Source organism: Brachyhypopomus gauderio, chromosome 6, assembly GCF_052324685.1.
Source record: "Brachyhypopomus gauderio isolate BG-103 chromosome 6, BGAUD_0.2, whole genome shotgun sequence".
Classification (NCBI taxonomy): Eukaryota; Metazoa; Chordata; class Actinopteri; order Gymnotiformes; family Hypopomidae; genus Brachyhypopomus; species Brachyhypopomus gauderio.
The window spans coordinates 22447855-22465546 of NC_135216.1; the positions used below are offsets into that span (position 1 = coordinate 22447855).

Sequence of the window (17692 nt, forward strand, 5' to 3'; positions counted from 1 at the left end):
GAATAATCATAATTATAATGTAAAACTTTATAGAAGTGCATAAAACACATAAATATTATGCAACTATAATAAAAATTACAAAGTATAAATTAATATAACGAAAGACCTAATAAGGTAAGTTTAAACCACTCTAAGCAATACAAATAAAGACTAGCAGAAGAGATTTGGTCTGGATGAACAGATTTAAGAAGCTAAAGGCACTGTATGCTTTTAGGTTCTCCATATGTTCAAGACTCATCACCATCACTGCTTCAGTCTAGTATGTTCTATACATTAGACTCCTGAAGCAAAATGCTTCAGCTTTGTTGGCCTGACTGGCCTGGTTCCTCCAGAACCGTGTCAACCGTATCAACCGTATCAACTGTGTCATGTGCTGCCACAACGTTCCATGCTTTTAAGGCAGTGAACATGTGACTGACCAAGCGCAACGTTTTGGAACAAAGCTTCTAAAATGTCCGTTGAGGTACGTAGTATGTACAGTAAATGTAAAAATGTAAATGTGTCATATTTTTCAATTGTGATTTTCTCCCCAATTGAAATTTGTCATTTGTCCTCCACATTTACCCATCTGTGCAGTGAGTGCGCACACACACACTAGTGATCACTAGGGGGCTGTGGTGCACACGTGCCCAGAGCAGGGGTTAGGCTTAGGGTCACTCCGGTCACAAGACCTGTTCCCTAACCACCAGACCATGACTGCCCCATTAGCCTGTGAACACACAGGTGTGTATGATGATGGAGAAAGGTGTGTTTTGTAAATTGTGACGTGATTTTGCGCATTTTTTTAAATTTATTTATTTTTGTCAAGAAATAATTCATTTGATTCAGCACAACCAATTTAGAACTAATTCTAATTCAAGAGTGACCAGTGACCTCATAAGCGTGACCCAAACCTGACAGACCTGCCAGGACAGAAACCGAAGAGTTTGGCATTTCAGATTGAAGGTGCTGAAACTGTCAGCTTGGCTCTCCTGTCGTGGGTCTACCTCCCACCTGTTTGTCAGCTCTGAGGCGATATACACGCTTCAGAAGTGCTGATAGTGTTGATGGCGATGAGAGACAGATACTTGTCAGAGAGTCCCTAATAGATTTTGATTTCCACACCACTACAATTTGTTCTGGTCACAATTTCAGGTGAAATAGTCTTTTGTTATGCTAAACCAACATGAAATTGTGAACTTGATATGAGGACATGGGGGAATTCCAGCAATGTCTATATGTCTGACGTTTGAGCACATGGGAAAATAATAAATGACACGTGTTTGACAAACTTGACAACAGTGTTAACTGTAGTATTACCAATAAAGTCAAGGCAATAACATTTGATGGAATATATTACCTTTTCTGAATTTCTATAGTAATACAATTCATTTGGAACATTTTACTCACATTTTTCTTATCACTGATCAGAAGGCAGATTGAACTGCTGAATTTCACCATTGCAGCAAGAGAACTCAGAAGACTTCTTTGCAAAATATTTTATTTAAAACAATTTAGAAATGGATCTGTTTTTTGAAGACATATCCAAACATAACATTTCTAATGTCTGATATGCTGTGATGAGGAAACCCGAGCAGATCTAGATAATGTCTCCTTTCTTCTGCTTAGAACAGTTTCACTTTGCAATCGGCTGGATGATTTTTAGCTCACTCACAGGTAAACTATGACAGGCACGGAAAACCCCACACCACCCAAACGAGGAGAACGTCATGTCGAGATCAGCATGTAGATTGTTGACAAATTTAGAAATGAGAGGTGAGGAGAGGAAAGCTAGGAAATGGCTCAATTCCTTTTCATTAATCTAGGAACACTTTGCCGAAAAACAGTGAAAGAACCTACAGTTAACAAATGAAACATTTAAGTGAACATTTTAAATGGGATCCTTTGAAATAGCTGCCACACTGGTAAACAGTGGCTTAGCTTGAGTACACAGAATGTTCTTATGCGGAAGAGTCGTAGGTATTACCCAGAAATGATTTGTGGGAAGATGAACAGTAGAAGAAACATCTCTGGAATTCAAGTACTTGTAAGTTGAAGCCAGAACTGGACACTTGCTGGTGTAGCCGAAGGTGTTCTTAATAAATGACCAAGTTTAAACCCCCTACTGGGTTGTGTGATTATTAAATCTTTTTAAAAAATGCCTTTGGTATTGCAGAGTAAATGATGTGAAGTGTTATGGGCAAGGCTATAATATTATAGATGGCTATATGAGCAGTTTTATCTCCAGCAGAACATTTAATTATTTCCGTAAATCTTCTTTGTGACAAATGTGTGTTGTAAAAAGCACCATACAAATAATTTGAATTGAATTAAACTGAATTTTAATATTGTAAAACTGCAATGCGGTCTGGCAGAACGTATGCATTAAGGCGAATGGAAGCTATCTTGGGTCGGGCCACAGTGCCCTAGGTCTGCTCTGTGTTCTCTGTGTGCTGCAAATACCAGGACCCGAGGGACCTTCCTTTCTCCTGCACTTCCTGTCCTGTGCCCAGTCTCGTGTGGCATTACGGCTCGCAGACACAACACAAACAAAGACCATTTCTGCCCTTTCCACCAGTGTTTGCGTATGTGTGTTTGGGTGTGTGTGTGTGTGTGTGTGTGTGTGTGTGTGTGTGTGTGTGTGTGTGTGTGTGTGTGTGTGTGTGTGTGAGGGCTTTGGACACACGCCAGAGAGCAATATGGCGATGCTTGAAATGTTAAAGCAAGCCGCTGGTCCGGGATCATTTCGGGTCTCCGGCACTTTCTTGTTCTGTCTTCTATCTGTCTGGTGGTCTCACGCACTCCTTCGTCTTATTTACGTGGATCACACGTTCCACTGCTGGTTCTCCCCATTGTCTTTCACGGAATGACTCGGAATGACTGGGAACATTCTGAGCCAGTTCCAGACATAAACTCACCCACCCACATTCAGGCTCTGCAGTGCCAGTCATTAATTACCAGAAATCCCAAGTCATTTTCTTTTGAAAGTTCAGCAAGGCAGACTGAATGCGATCCCTGGCGCGGCGCCGTGTCCCTTCTTGACTCTTCCCAGCAGCGTCGCACACGGGGTGCAAAGTTCAAGCCTGCTGCCCCGCTACCGCCTGAGTGGCCAAAATGTGCGTCCGGGGTCTCAGGGTCTCCCTGCACCACGTGCCCGGTCAGGGCAGACGTGCCAACCCACATTCACCTTCAACTTTCTCCCTTGGTAGATACCATCGCTCGCACTGTCCTGTTCAGCACTGCGGAGAGGTGGGCACAGATGGACATCTCCCCGAGTTCTGAATGCGAAATTAAGATTGGGATCCGAGTCGGAGGAATCGGAGGGTCGCAACAGTTTACAGAGCGAGCTGAAGGCTGTTTATACTCCTAGAGGACTGAGAATGTGACTATCACTTTATCAGACGTACGTGTGCAGAGACACACAAGGAACCCAGATGTGGATCTCGAGCTGTTATTCTCAAGTATGTCTCCAGTACCGACTTGCACAAAACCTTTTCATTATAGGTGGGGCTTGCTGGCCAGTCCTGAGGTGGCCTGATTAAGGCCTGCTAAGCATATTGTGGTTATCTAATATGAACTGGTTTGCTGGAATGAGTTATTGTGTGCTGTAAAAATAGCATTTGAAACTGCTTTCACTATAGAGACATAACAGGCTCTGGTTGAGTCAGGACACTTGACCTCTGATAAGGAATTTCATCATTCATTTTGCTTTATGGGTGACACCCAGTTAGAGTCACTTAGGTTGAAATCTGCTACATAGCTACTGCACGATCATATAAACACACACACGCATGCACACACACATGCACACACACACACACATATATGCATGCACACACACACACACACTCACACCTGCACATGCACATATGCGCACACACACATGCACACATGCGCACATACACATGCATACACACACACATACACACGCTCAAATGCACAAATAGCCAGCATTCCTTCTGCAGTTCCCTGCAAACAAAACCAGGAAGGGAAGGAATTTTAAGATATGGGTTCTACTGTAATCTGTCTACTGAGGTACAGAGGAGACTGGAACATACTGGAGCAAAACAGCAAAGACAGCAGCTACCCCTGTCTAACTCACACACACACACGCGCACACACACACACATGCGCACACACTCACACACATACACACACACACACAGGCACACTGGGCAAGAATCTGTAGTGCTCACTTTCTGGGTGTTTCATTGGTGTTAAATACTGATATGCCAATATCTTAACCTAACCCTTGATTTTAGCTCAATACCCAAAAGTAATGCTTTGGTCTGACAAAAAATAAACAAACAAAAAAACCAAATAAACAAACAAAAAAAAAGTAGTCTTCATGACACAAGAAATATTCACGTGGGTCCCTCAAAATGTCACGTTTCCCTGCCATCATTAATCCCCACGGAGAGTTCGACGCGTCCACACGTGCCCTCTGCCTCACCCTTTCACCTCTGGCACACACTCCAGCGGAGCGCCCACGAGCAGCCCTGCAGAGACAAGCGCTCACTCACCTGCAGGCTCTAACACATCAACTCCAGACGCACCAGCAGACCAAAGAATGAGACGATGAAACAAAAAACAGCGAAAAAAAAAAAAACACCACCAAGAACACGAGGCAAACAGCCCTTGGACTCGGAGTAACCGCTGGCCTTAATCAGTTTCCATCCTCTCCTATCGCTTCCCCTCACACAGTCGCCACTCGGCTCTGTTTTTCCACTGTTTTCCCACATTCCCCCTTCCCTTCTCTTAACTGACGCTCGGCAGGAATGCGAGGGGAATGCGAAAAGTGCATCCTGTTTTGTTAATTTCTTACACGTGTCAGCCGTTTACACTCGGAGGAAGCGCAGAGGTTGACGGAGCCCCCCGAGTCTGTCTGACGTGCCGGGGCAGATGCGAGTTGAAGGGGGAGATACAGGTGCATGCACTGACCCACGATGCATCTCTGCATTCCCCTGGACTTTGAAATGTACTTATGTTCAATCATGCGAGTGCTAATGTTCAGCCTTCAAAGGGCGTGCGTGCGTTTCTCTTATGCAAAATGAAATATGCAGGTGAGATTATGTCATGGCATGAAAGCAAAGCAGAAGATCCACTGAAGATCAACAAGTTTTTTTTTTCTTTCTGTGGTTGCTGTGCATGACACCACTAGTTCGGCAGTCGGTTCACGGTAAGGTGACTTACTCCACACTTAAAACAGCTCCTCAGACAGACGCTTTTCACCCTCTCATCTGCCTCTACTCGTTGCAGAGTGGTACACGGTGTCCTGACTTTACAGACATGGACATGTGTTTTAAGTTGTAACGAATATCTGCATAATCAGATAAATCAGATGATCAGGCCTCCGTATCTCATTTACAGGCAACATTACTACTGTACTCCTCTCCTACATGGACGCCACGCTCACCTTCTAAACACCCCGATTTCAAATGGACAGATTGAAAGGCTGATCCTCCTGTGAGATTATCTGGGAATAGGAGTTTTCTTTCATCATTCTTTCATCTGTTCATAAGCAAAATGACAGGAACAAACGCTGATCACAGAAAAGTGGATGAGCCCTGGCATCAAGTCTCATATTAGAATGTTTCCAAAGTACCTTTTCTGACAGGTCATATTTTGCACATAAACACTAACCCAACTAAATCTGCTGTTTTAACTATTAGATGGCATTTGGGTATGTTAAGTTGTAGAACACGACAAGATGCCACTTAACAGAGGCCACCAGATACTCCCACCCATCAGAGCATAGATGAGATCTTCTGTTATTTTTGTCTACAGCTGATCTTCTATTATTTATGTCCAGAGCAAAGATGAGATCTGCTGTTATTTATGTCCAGGTATTTGTGGGCGGGGTTTAAGACCTAGGGACCTAGAGACCAGTCTGGACAACGGTGATTCCAGGTTGCAGGTCATGTGATTGCAAAGTCTTATTTAAACTCTGCTACCTCAAAAATCCAGAAATACCATCTAAAAAACGCTCAGAAGCTCAGAAACATACGTCATTTGATGTGGAAATACGGACGTGGAATGCAAGCCACCATCTCTCGGAAATGGTTCAAACACCATCCCTTATTAAGCTTCAAACAGATTAAGATGAAGATCCTGATATCTCTGTTGCTATTTCCACAAGTGGTACAGCAACACTGGCACGACAATATACCTTACAGCAGTTGAGATTCTTTATATACTTTTGATTCCATAAGAAAAATTTGGGGGTGTGAGGTAGACATTGTATGTGAATGATGTTGATGGCTGTCCATGTTTTAACCCGATACAACTCAATAATATGGTACAAGACAGAATTACTCAGTTTCACACGAGTGTTACGCATAGTTAGGTCAGTATGCGTAAATGGTTTAGATTCCAGACCATTTAATTCCTTAATGTATTTGTGACGAATCTGTGAAGAATTTGTGAAGCTCAAGGACTTGGACTAACAATAGAAGATTCCTTCATTCCACTGAGGTCGTGATGACGTAGCTGTTTTTTCACAATAGCCCCTGTGTGATGCATCTGAGATTGACATCTCTCTTAAGAACTATAAGTTCATGAGATTCAAACAAACAAATGCGAGGATGTGGTTTTCAAAATCAATAATTTATTCATGATAGATACATTTCCAATTTCCTTTTGTAAGTGTACAAAAGTTAGAAAAGAATGTCAAATATAAATAAGTGAGCTTAATAAATTAAATAAATAGTTTGATATAAACATGCTTCTGTATAATGCCATAAAAGCTAGACATTCAAGTATCTATGATCAAGTTGGAGATTGTCCTTCCCCTGACAGCAGAGATGGAATAATTGCTATGGATATTGCATTGAGTCATCATGAAGGACACACACCATAAACAGAAGAAAACAAAACATATTCGATATTCGTCATTACAAATCAACATCTGCTTCATTAGAAAGGAATTCCACCAAACACATTCCATCAAAACATACTGTAACTGTTTGTATTCCATAACATGCCATTAAGGCACCATTAGCCCTTTCTATTGTAGGTGAAAACAATTACTACGATATTTTGGCAAGCCATGAGGCGTCGAGACACAGGAACTTTGGGAACTCAAGCGCATACTGCAGTATTGTGCAATAAATACTTCCACCTTCACAAAAAGGCCAAGGAAGTAAATAAATGGAAAAATACTCAGGAATACTCATGGGTCCTGAATTTGTTTTCTTTAAAGTTGTGCCATTTAAGAAAGCAGTCCATATGCATTCATAAAGAAGTCATTGACACACAGAGATAAGGGACCTAGGGACCTTTGCTCAGTGTCATTACAGATTAGCAACAAAAACACAAGTTCAGTGTTTAGGGCAGATGGGCTGTGTGCACTTCCTACTGAACTCCTACATGGACTTGAATGGAGATCATTTAACATTTCCAAAAGAAATGAAATCATGTTAAGCTCTGATACAGAGAAAATGCAACTTAACGCAATTAAATAAAGAGAAGAACGTAGAATAGAACATAGACATTTTGCACATAGACAAAGAGACCTCACTGTAGACTCACGAGACATTGTTACATTTGAATTCATCATGACACGGCAGTATTGCAGTAAGTCTTTTTGCAGCGACGGATGCCTGGTATTTTAAAGCTGCCGTTCACGTGTTTCATTTGATAATATTGAACTAGTGATGTCGACGTGCCTGAACAGCTTAAGATGTGAACTCCTTCCTTCACTCGACATGGCCAGTTCCATCTTCAGCAAATCAATGCAAGACGCTTTAGTATTTGTGTAAATGGAAACAGCGTTATGGCTGTTAACTCTTTTTGTGTTCACTGAAGGCTCAGCAAGCCTTAATTCCTTGACCTTGACGTTGAAAGACACTGACACTCTTTCAGATAGAGCAAGAATCCTCCCCAAGCATTCTTCAACTTCTTCTGAGAAGACTCAGGACCCCACCCCCCACCCACCATCACCACCAGGACAACCCCACTCTAGTCTCTTCAGTTCTTCACCATTCTGGATGAGAAGAGATTTTCTCAAGGGCAGCGGCCGCTTCCCAGAGACAGCGCCCCCTGCTGGGGAGCCTTTGATCACATGCTCGCACGTCTTGTGGCTCTCCAGTTCTCAGGTCTTGCTGGTCTTGAAGGGTTTCTTTCTGGGGGGAGCCTGCTCGGCAACGATCAGGTTGGCCTTGGCCACCTGCCTAGAAACAGAAAGCACAGATCAATGTCAGTGGCCATCACGGCAAGCGCTCAAACAGACCTGTGCCTGCACATCACACACATTTGTGCAAATATCTCAGATGTTGGAATGTTTCTCACCGGAAGTATGTGAGCAGATCATCGCTGGATTGGTGGCTCTGGTCATGATCCAGAGGGCTCACAACTACCAGGTTTGGGTCCTTGGAGCTATGGTCAAAACAATAAGAGTGAGGTTAAAAGGTGAGTATTTCCAGGATTTGCTGAAAAAGAATACAGTGGGGATTATCTAAAGCTTTCTCCATCTGTCCTACTCTGCCCTTCAGTACAAAGGGTCTAGCTTAAGAAACGTGCAGTAGCCTCAGCCCAGCAGATCGAGGGACCGAGGCATTCCTCAGCCTGAGAAACCACAAGAATTCTTAACATCGTCTAGAGAGATAAAGAGACACGTTCTAAAAATAGCCCCGTACGTTAGGGGCCAATGTGATTCATTAGAGATCCAGCCTGCAGATGCAGGTATGAATCGAAAATACTTCTCCAACTCATCAGCTTGCTACAATGAACCCTGATCTGCTACATTTCTGGATGACCGCCTGTGGCATGTGCAATATAAGGAGGAGGCATGTGTCCGATACGATCAGCCGCATGGCGGAAGGAGGCTCTAGACACAAGACGCTTACCTGGCATGGCAGAAAGACGAACAGGTCGCGTCCGCGTGGTTGGCACAGACGCAGCGGGCAGTGGAACGCCGGCGCCTGGACAAGGGACTTCCCAGACCATACGGGACAATCTTACTGCAAGGAAGAGAGAGGGAAGAGATCATGAACACCTGGTATGCGGTAGTGCTCAATGATGAACCACAGTCATCTGTGGCCAGATTGAGGAGAAAAGAAGCAAAGTGCCAAAGCGCTGAATGAATGTGAACTTGGGGGGCTAACCTGGGTGTGTTGACCCAGATGATATCTAAGTGGCAGAAGTAGATACACTCCTTATCCATCCAGTTACTGCAGGAGCAGCGCTTGGTGCGGATCTTCTTGGCCAGGGGAGTGTTGGAGGTTTCCGATCGTGGAGAGAAAGGAAGTGTAAATCCTAGAAACAGACAGGTAAAACTTAGACGTTTGGTGGCTGTGATGACCATGTACAAATGAGTATCTGAGACCTGGCTGTTTAAACCATTCATTATGTTCCTCTTAATCACGTTAACTGGCACCAGCTCAAACAGTGTAAATAGGTCAGTACCATTGCAATGCCATGTAGATATGACTAAGCCATTACTTGGAACACCTATCAGTAACAAGTATCTATTTGTGGTTTGTTTATTTCATATTAATAAATGAAAATATTAAAATTAAACTACCCTGAAGCTATATTAGTAGAAAAGGCAGCTAGATTAAGTGTACAGGCTGTGTCAGCACGAGGTGTTTGCATTACAGAAAATAGATGATGCATTATTAACTTTAATGTGTAGTAAAGTATACATTCCTTTGAATTTACTTTTTTACTTCAGCAGAACAGTTTTTAAAAAGCATGAATGTTAAAAAACAATCATGTCACAGAGCACATATACATTCTTTTAACGCCCTGTGTAGACTGTGCAGACCCGTCACCACTGCACCGAGCTGTCGGATAACCTGTCATACGTTTTGGAGAAGTGCTGCTTACCTTCCTGCATCAACACGCAGAGTGCGAGACACGCTAACAGAGCTGGACAAAGTGTCCGGGCCATCATCGAGCTTTCTGAAGGAGCACTTGAAGGAGCTTGTTAGATCCAGAGAGAGTGTAGCGCGTGGATATGCAGAGTCTCTTACAGGTGCTCATGTGGAGTTCAACCTCGCAACCCTGCATTTATACAGGCAGCAAGGTGACACGCCCTCTCTCTCTCTCTCCCTCTCCCCTTCCCTCCTCCTCTGGGCCACGGGCTCGTCACGGTTTTCCAGACACACGCGGAACTTTGTTGTCGCACTACGACATGGCCTCCCTCACATTCCACGACTCCCCAGGGAGTTTTTTGGATGTTGGATTGCAGGGAAGTGAAGGATAGGCAGGAATAAGTTGTGGGTTTGCTTTCTGTTTGCAATTGTCATTATCAGTGTCATTATCAGTGTCATTATCATGGTCCTGAACAGAAGTGCTTGGATGAAACTATTCGTGTTGTTGTCATTAAAGCCTCTACATTAAAGAAATATCCTGCATATATTAAAAAATGCATCAAATCTGTTCACATGTGTAGTATCTGCCCTGTATGATAAATGTGCCAGTGCAATCTACATTTGGGCTTGTGACTTGTTTATTTTCACCCTGAGAATTAACATGAAATCACATGGACCAGCTCCAAATTGACCAGCTCCACTGTCCCACTGTCCCATGCAGTGATTTCTTCTGTTATCATGTGGTCAAGACTTTCCTAGTGCACTGCTGGGCACGGCCAGGTGACCTGACCATGCACCTGTATCCACAGATACACATCTATCCACATTAATATTACTTCCGCAAAAGCAATGCAAATTGCCAGGATTCTGCATCTTGTGGTCAAGCCATGATGACCTGAATTCATGGGTGAACATCTGATAACAAATGGCAAAGTATGCAAATGTTTCAGTTTGAAGGAACATGTTTTGTTTTGAGACTGAAGCACCTTGTTCTTGTTAAATCAGAGATACCTGTGGGGGGGATTTTCCCTTTTGTAATGCGAGCTGTTCCAACGCTGTGACCTCTTGAACATTATGCTCTAATCTGTCACTAAATGGCCACTGCTGAGAGCTGATATATAACACCCACCAGTACAGCACTGCAACAATACCACACCATTAATTTAGCTTGTATCAAAACTGAGAAGTGTCAATTTTATTTTTTTATTTTTATTTTTTCTATTATAAATAATCTTCCAAATCAGAACTTTGGTGAGGATTTCTTATGCAACTCCACACAATACATACAGTCATCAAAGCATGGAAAACATTTTTTTAATGAAATGGGGCACCACAACAGTGTCAGGAACATAAAGTCTTTGCAGGGGGAGGAAATGCCAGAGTGATGTCACAATCCATTAAACAATGGCACCTCCGCAGCTATTTGGCCCCTTAAAAATGACGGATGACAAAAAAAAGCCAAGAGGCTTAAACAAATATTTGTCCGGCAGCACAGTACAAGCAGACTGGAAATAGTGGCACTCGCCTGTCTGGACAGGAGCGGTCCTCCTTGATAGCCTTTAACTCTCCTCCTGGCACCCCACCTCCCCCCACACCCACCACCACACACCCCCACCCCCACACCACCACCACACACCCCCACCCCCTCCACCCACCACCACACACCCCCACACCCACCACCACACACCCCCACACCCACCACCACACACCCCCACCCCCACACCACCACCACACACCCCCACCCCCTCCACCCACCACCACACACCCCCACCCCCACACCCACCACCACACACCCCCACCCCCACCCACCACCACACACCCCCACCCCCACACCCACCACCACACACCCCCACCCCCACCCACCACCACACACCCCCACCCCCACACCCACCACCACACACCCCCACCCCCACCCCCACACCGCCAAGTATTACCTTTGTTACTTATGTTGCTTATAGCAGCAAGATAAGGATTTTAAACGTGCACACGTAAAAGTCTTCGGGGTAGGTAGGATGACTGGCAGGTGCAAGCAATGTCATCACTACCGAAACTGTTTATCCACCTTCTTCAATGGTTAATCATCCCAATGGACCCACATTACACTGCTTGTCTGTCTTAGGGTTTATCTCTGCTTTGACTATCTCTCTCTCTCTCTCTCTCTCTCTCTCTCTCTCTCTCTCTGTTTCACTCTTTCTCTCTGTCTCTCTCTCTCTTTCATTGTCTCTCGCCATATCTCATTGTGTGTGTGTGTGTGTGTGTGTGTGTGTGTGTGTGTGTGTGTGTGCCCGTATCTCCCTATGTCTCCCTCTCGCTCCGCTTCTGTAACACTGCAAAAATGCACCGTTATCCATTTCCTCTTCCAGGGAGCTCGACGGGGAGCCACGATCACCACGCTGACAGAGACCCACAGCTGAGCGACTCGCAGGAATGCCTGAGGTAGCCGGCTGGAATGTGCAGCTCCCGTTGGACTTTGACTCCTTCTTGGTCCCACTGCTCCCCTTTGACCAAAACTGGCCTGCAGTGCAATATGCCGATGACGTCCAGATCATTACTCACCACGACTAACCGCAGAGCAATAAAGTCTTAATAAAGCCAGCACGTTTATGACAACTTTACAAATAACCACAAGAATATGTGATTGCTATATGTATCTGAGGTGTGAATTTTAATTTTAATTTTTGTTTGTATAAGCAGCACAATGATGTTCATATTCTGACTGTAAACGGTAAATCATCTGGGTGTTTGTGCACATCATAAAATTAATTTCCCGCTCTATTTGCTACATACGCAAATGATTCTGATCAATCAGAATCTAAAAACAGCTGGGAATTAGTTCACTGCATACGTCATGAAAAATTCTAATGTGTTGAACCAGTTACCATAAGCATCGGTTACACATTGTTATACATTTTATGCATTTTTATTCTATGTCTCCAGAAGTGATGAATTACTCTTGACTTAAGAAGTATGTCTGCATCTCAGTGTCTCAATGATTTAAATCTCTCTCTATCTTTCTATCTCTCTCTCTCAATCTATCTCTCTCCTACATACAGAGGTGTGTAAGGTGTGTTGAAATTGATATATGCCATACAGATAAAGTTCAGTCTTTTTTCAGTCACAGTCATCAAAACCTTAGTTAATAGACAACACAAGTACACTTACATGTGTGACATGGCTAAGCATCGTGCTTGTAAACTGAGACAAAAGGTCTTGTCATACTGTTGGCACTGATGTTCCTAGCTCTAAATATTTACTTTTGAGCAGGATGTTGGTTATTGCAGGTAATCCATCGTGTGGTGTTTTCTGTACATTTCATTTAAAAATTCACTTATTGCATTGCAAATGTTATTGATGATTCTATAATTATACCAAAGCCAACACAAAAAAATAACTGACTTAATAAACCAAATTAAACTGAAAATGTCAACAAAAGATGTATAAATTTTTGTCAAAGGCTATATGTGAACACTGTGTTTAATATAATGAAATCATATCTTTTTTTTTTGGGGGGGGGGGGGGTAGGTGGAGGGAAGATTAGCCAACATGCAGTTGGATCATTCATGACGTTTGAGAGTTGTACAAATAACAAACAGACGAGGGTAAATGCTGGTATGATAAGATGAGACGAAGTGTAGACTCACACACACACACACACACACACACACACACACACACACACACACACACACACACACACACACGGGGCAACACTTTTCCTCTTCCTGTTCATTCTTTGCGGGTGAGTCGTAAGGCAGCAACAAGGCCAAGTATGTAAACAGCAATAATATCTTCAGGAAGCCGTTATGGCGCTAGTATCGAAATGATAACACCTCTCCAACTTCCTGTCATTTATCGGTACAAAAGAAATAAAACCACAGCGCTCTGAGACTGGATCAAAGTATCAGGTCGCCACCTGCTTATTATTAACTGTTGTTATGTCCCATTGCCGTGGTAACCCGCTGATCAGTGTATTATTTTAAGCCCCGCCATCTCTAGCTGCTGTTGGAGTGATAACACTGAGACGGACCCCTGGTGAAAGTTATATTGGCAGCTATTTTGAGCCCTTCAGACCGAAGGGCCATCAATCAGAGCGTTGTGTGTCTGGCGGTATTGAGATTCATCTTTCCTCATCACGCTCTAAGCTGTCTATCCATCTTGAGAAAGTCCTTGTCATAAACTGCAATTTGTCAGAAAAGCATTTCTCATATCAATCATGCATTATTGACATCTGGACCCATATTCGAGTGTAACGTTGGGGAGTCCATATGCAGGAAAGCAAAATAGTTTAATGGACAATATACAGAGGAAAATACGAAAAAAACAAATAAACAACAAACTAGGGTAGGACAAGTCGAAACCAACAGCGTGCAGAGAAGGCAGAGGTATCCTGGGGGCTAGGCAGAGAGTAAACCAGAGAGAGAGAGCAAAAACAGTCAAAACCCTTGAATACACTGAGTATAATCGCTCGGTACGAAAATAGTGTCAATACTTCGCACGGATACAGGTGTGGTGACTGGTTATGAAGGGTGTGGTGATCATGACAGCTGACGTTAATTAGTATTCCGGGGATGAGGACCTCTGCAGGCGACGGGTGGAATCGCTGACAGTGAGGAGGACGTGTGTGATTGGCACATCTGATGCCTTCGTCGACATTTGGAGTGTTCATATCTGCTTGTAAAAGACCTAAGACATAGAGAGATAACTGTTGTAGGGAGGCCCATTCAAAGCACACTGCCTGAATAGATTAACATTTACAGAACAGTCTACTTCAAATTATTATAGTCTGATAAAACTCAGCTTAAGTGAAATAATCTACATTTTGAGCGTCCTACAATACTTAAAGCTGAGATACAAAAGGCTCATCAATCAACAGAGTGTATAGGCTGTAGGTGGTGATTTATGCTCACATAGTTATACTTTATTCTGAAATAGGGGCCCTGACACACCCATTACATCCCCAGACATGACTATTTTTACCACGTCTCTCTGCTTGTCAACCATTCATATTCAACATACACAAACACACCTTTTTTCAGGGCAGTGGAACCTTTGGGTATTCTGACTCACTGGGAGTTCCCATTTCATTCCCACCTCTACAAAAGGTGTCCCGAGTGACTGTTACCATCCTTTACAAATAAAGAGGAGAAAGTGGAACGTTATTGCTGACACCCAAAAGGAACCACCCCATCCACCTTTATTCCCAAGATGAACATAAACAAAAAAAAATATTCATTGATACTACCACACCATTGGATATTAATTGGCCTTCTAATCAGTTCCTTAGAAAGTGGTCAGCTGATACCATCTGATGCCATCTGATGCCATGTGATGCCATGTGATGCCATGTGATGCCAGCTCATGTACGTAATGTTATTATCATCCAGCCCTCACTGACCACATCCACCCATCACAGTGCATGCTCCCTTCCCTGGTCTCCATCACCCGTTTAATGACATCACCAACCCTCATTTTCCTCAACTCCATTTAGGTCCCGGTGTGCCTGCCAGAGGTCTGTGTATCTGCATCAGTGACCACTAGATACCACTTAGAGACTTTAGAGTCTCCACGTTCTTTGCTGAGAACATATGCATTTCTTGTTTTGCCTTTCATATATAAAATGCCTTTGGAGATAATCACTCAGCCCTCAGTTCTGTCTCGCAGTGTTACGGTTGTGTTGTCTAGCCACGCTCGATTTCTGCCCCACTAGCACACAGGAATGCAGTGCTACACAACCCCTGTCACATGCCATCGAAAGTAATATCAGGGCTCAGCGGAGGATTCGATTTCAGTCGTCTTTGGAATGTGGTTCAGCCACTGCGATACACCCAGATCACTGTGTTTTAACGTCAAAAGTCAAAATCAAGTTCACCTTTTGAATCCTAAAGATTCTCCATTCTTTGTAGAATAAATGTCAAAAAGCCCTGCCTAAAATTTTTTTTATCAATATGTGCAGGCTCCTAGGTACCAAAAATTCATAGCATTCATTATAATTATTAATAAAGTGTGATGTTATAATTATAACTGGAATGTTTGTGACATTATTTACATATAAACATATAGTGACAATATGTTTATTTGTTTATTTCTCTGTTTATCTTGCTGGTCTGTGTTTTGCTAGGTTTAATTGCTGGGTTTTTTTTTTTACCTACAGTTCTATTAACATGGCATCTGCGGTTTTTATATAAATATAATAAACAAAAACATTAGCAGGACCAAGGTTTGATGAAATCAATGTGTGAGCCTGCCAGTTTTCTTTCCAGTCAAGATCTTCCTTTGAGTCCAGAACACATGGCCATACTAGGCTGGATTAGGTATCATCTCCTATGCTTTGGATATAGATATGTCTCACATGTGGTCGGCATGCCTTACTCATTGTGATGATGAGTGCAACTTTACCTTGGACAGACAGTAGGTAGTAAAGCCCAGTTAGTGGCCATACAATACAGCACTATGTTCCAGACTGCCTTGTGTCAACTTACAACAGCTCAGTCATTCCAAATTTTACTGGACAAAAGAAAAACGTTTCTGCTGCAATAAAGGTTTGTAAATATTTGCTGAAGTTCTTTAAATGTGTACGTTACCTACGACGAGGAGTGGAAAAATTAAAAGGGCACACAGACGCAGAACAGAAATACAGAAAAGACGTATTCACACTGTATATTGATTGAGTCTTTAAAATGAACAGTAAATAGTGCATGTCTGGGCTACATGGATGAGAGGATTCAAGCATTTCATCACAGAAGAAGTGCAGTTATGTGACAAAGGCAGCTGAGCAGAACCCACTGCAAAACAGGGTGGTGGGTTGGATCTCCAGCATTATGCATGACTTTGTGACCCGCTAGCAGCTTGCAGGCAAAGGGACATCATATAACTCACACAACCTGCACAACATTGACATCTGGGGGCCGTCTGAGTGAGGAGCGTCTGTTCACACTCACGTTCACTGTTTCTGTTGTTTTCATTTCTGTGGTTACAGGACAATAAACAGCTACAAATGTTTGTTCAAGGTGGATTGGCTTAGTTTGGAGCTCAATGTTTCATCCAGAATCATTGTGGGATACAAGAAGATATCAACTCAGATGTGGTTGACTATTTAGTAGTATTTGTTTGTATTCTATACAATACATAAGGTGAAAATGTCATGACCACCAAGTCCCTCAATAATAATAATTACATAAAAAATGTTAAAAGGCTAATAATTGAGCATCATGAGATACCAGTGTGATACATTATGGGGATGTTATTCAGTTCTTCATTTAGCCACACAGTGGTGCTATAAAGTTCATTCCAAGCTATGAAGTCAAAAGCATTAATGAACAGAGCCTATTACAGTATAAGCCTGCTTTCATGTTTCCATGTAATAAGACATTACCTTAATAATCTTATTTCCAACTCTTATGAGCCATTTTGCCATTGTCTAATTAAAAGAAACCCTCATAGCTAAGAGAATTTTACAACTGTGACGGTCATAGAGTGCAAAATAAAATGGAAGCGATCCTGCCAAGTCTCAGGGGAAAAGGAAGGGTTTAATGTAGAAAGTGAGCAAACCAAAAACGCGTGACACAATCCGAATTAAGGATATAATGACCAGCAGTCAACTGGTACAAAGACAAGACATATATAGACAAACAAACGACCCTCAGGTGAGGCAGATCATAAGCCCTGCCCACCTGAAGGACAAACACAACACAACAACAGGACAACTGCCGCTGTGGACGGGGCGACCAGTAGAGGGCCCGCCGTACTGTGACAACTACTACACGTGTTTTTCCTTTGAGTTGCTTTACAGCAGGACAAGACACTGAAATCCACTGAAAACACATTTCATGATATTTCATATCTATCCCTTCAATTGAAGGAAGATTACATTTTAGTTCTTAGCTCCATCATATTTCACT

The 17692-nt window shown here is 42.9% G+C and overlaps 1 protein-coding gene and 1 long non-coding RNA gene across 3 annotated transcripts in view; both read right to left on the reverse strand.

Annotated features, from left to right (window-relative positions):
- Nucleotides 1-6566: 6566 nt before the first annotated feature.
- On the reverse strand, nucleotides 6567-9974 carry edn2 (endothelin 2). Its single transcript, XM_077009716.1, has 5 exons — nucleotides 9808-9974; nucleotides 9084-9234; nucleotides 8826-8939; nucleotides 8269-8355; nucleotides 6567-8150 (listed from the first exon to the last, which is right to left on the reverse strand). The coding sequence occupies exons 1-5, from the start codon at nucleotides 9872-9874 to the stop codon at nucleotides 8072-8074; spliced, it is 498 nt and encodes a 165-aa protein (XP_076865831.1). The 5' UTR covers nucleotides 9875-9974; the 3' UTR covers nucleotides 6567-8071.
- A 3394-nt stretch (nucleotides 9975-13368) lies between these two features.
- LOC143516273 (uncharacterized) overlaps nucleotides 13369-17692 on the reverse strand; it is a 10289-nt gene continuing 5965 nt past the window's right edge. For both annotated transcript variants that reach the window (XR_013131636.1, XR_013131635.1), the window contains exons 2-3: nucleotides 14821-14920; nucleotides 13369-14477 (exon numbers count right to left, since the gene is read on the reverse strand). This is a non-coding gene — a long non-coding RNA (uncharacterized LOC143516273). The remainder of the gene's footprint in view (nucleotides 14478-14820; nucleotides 14921-17692) is intronic.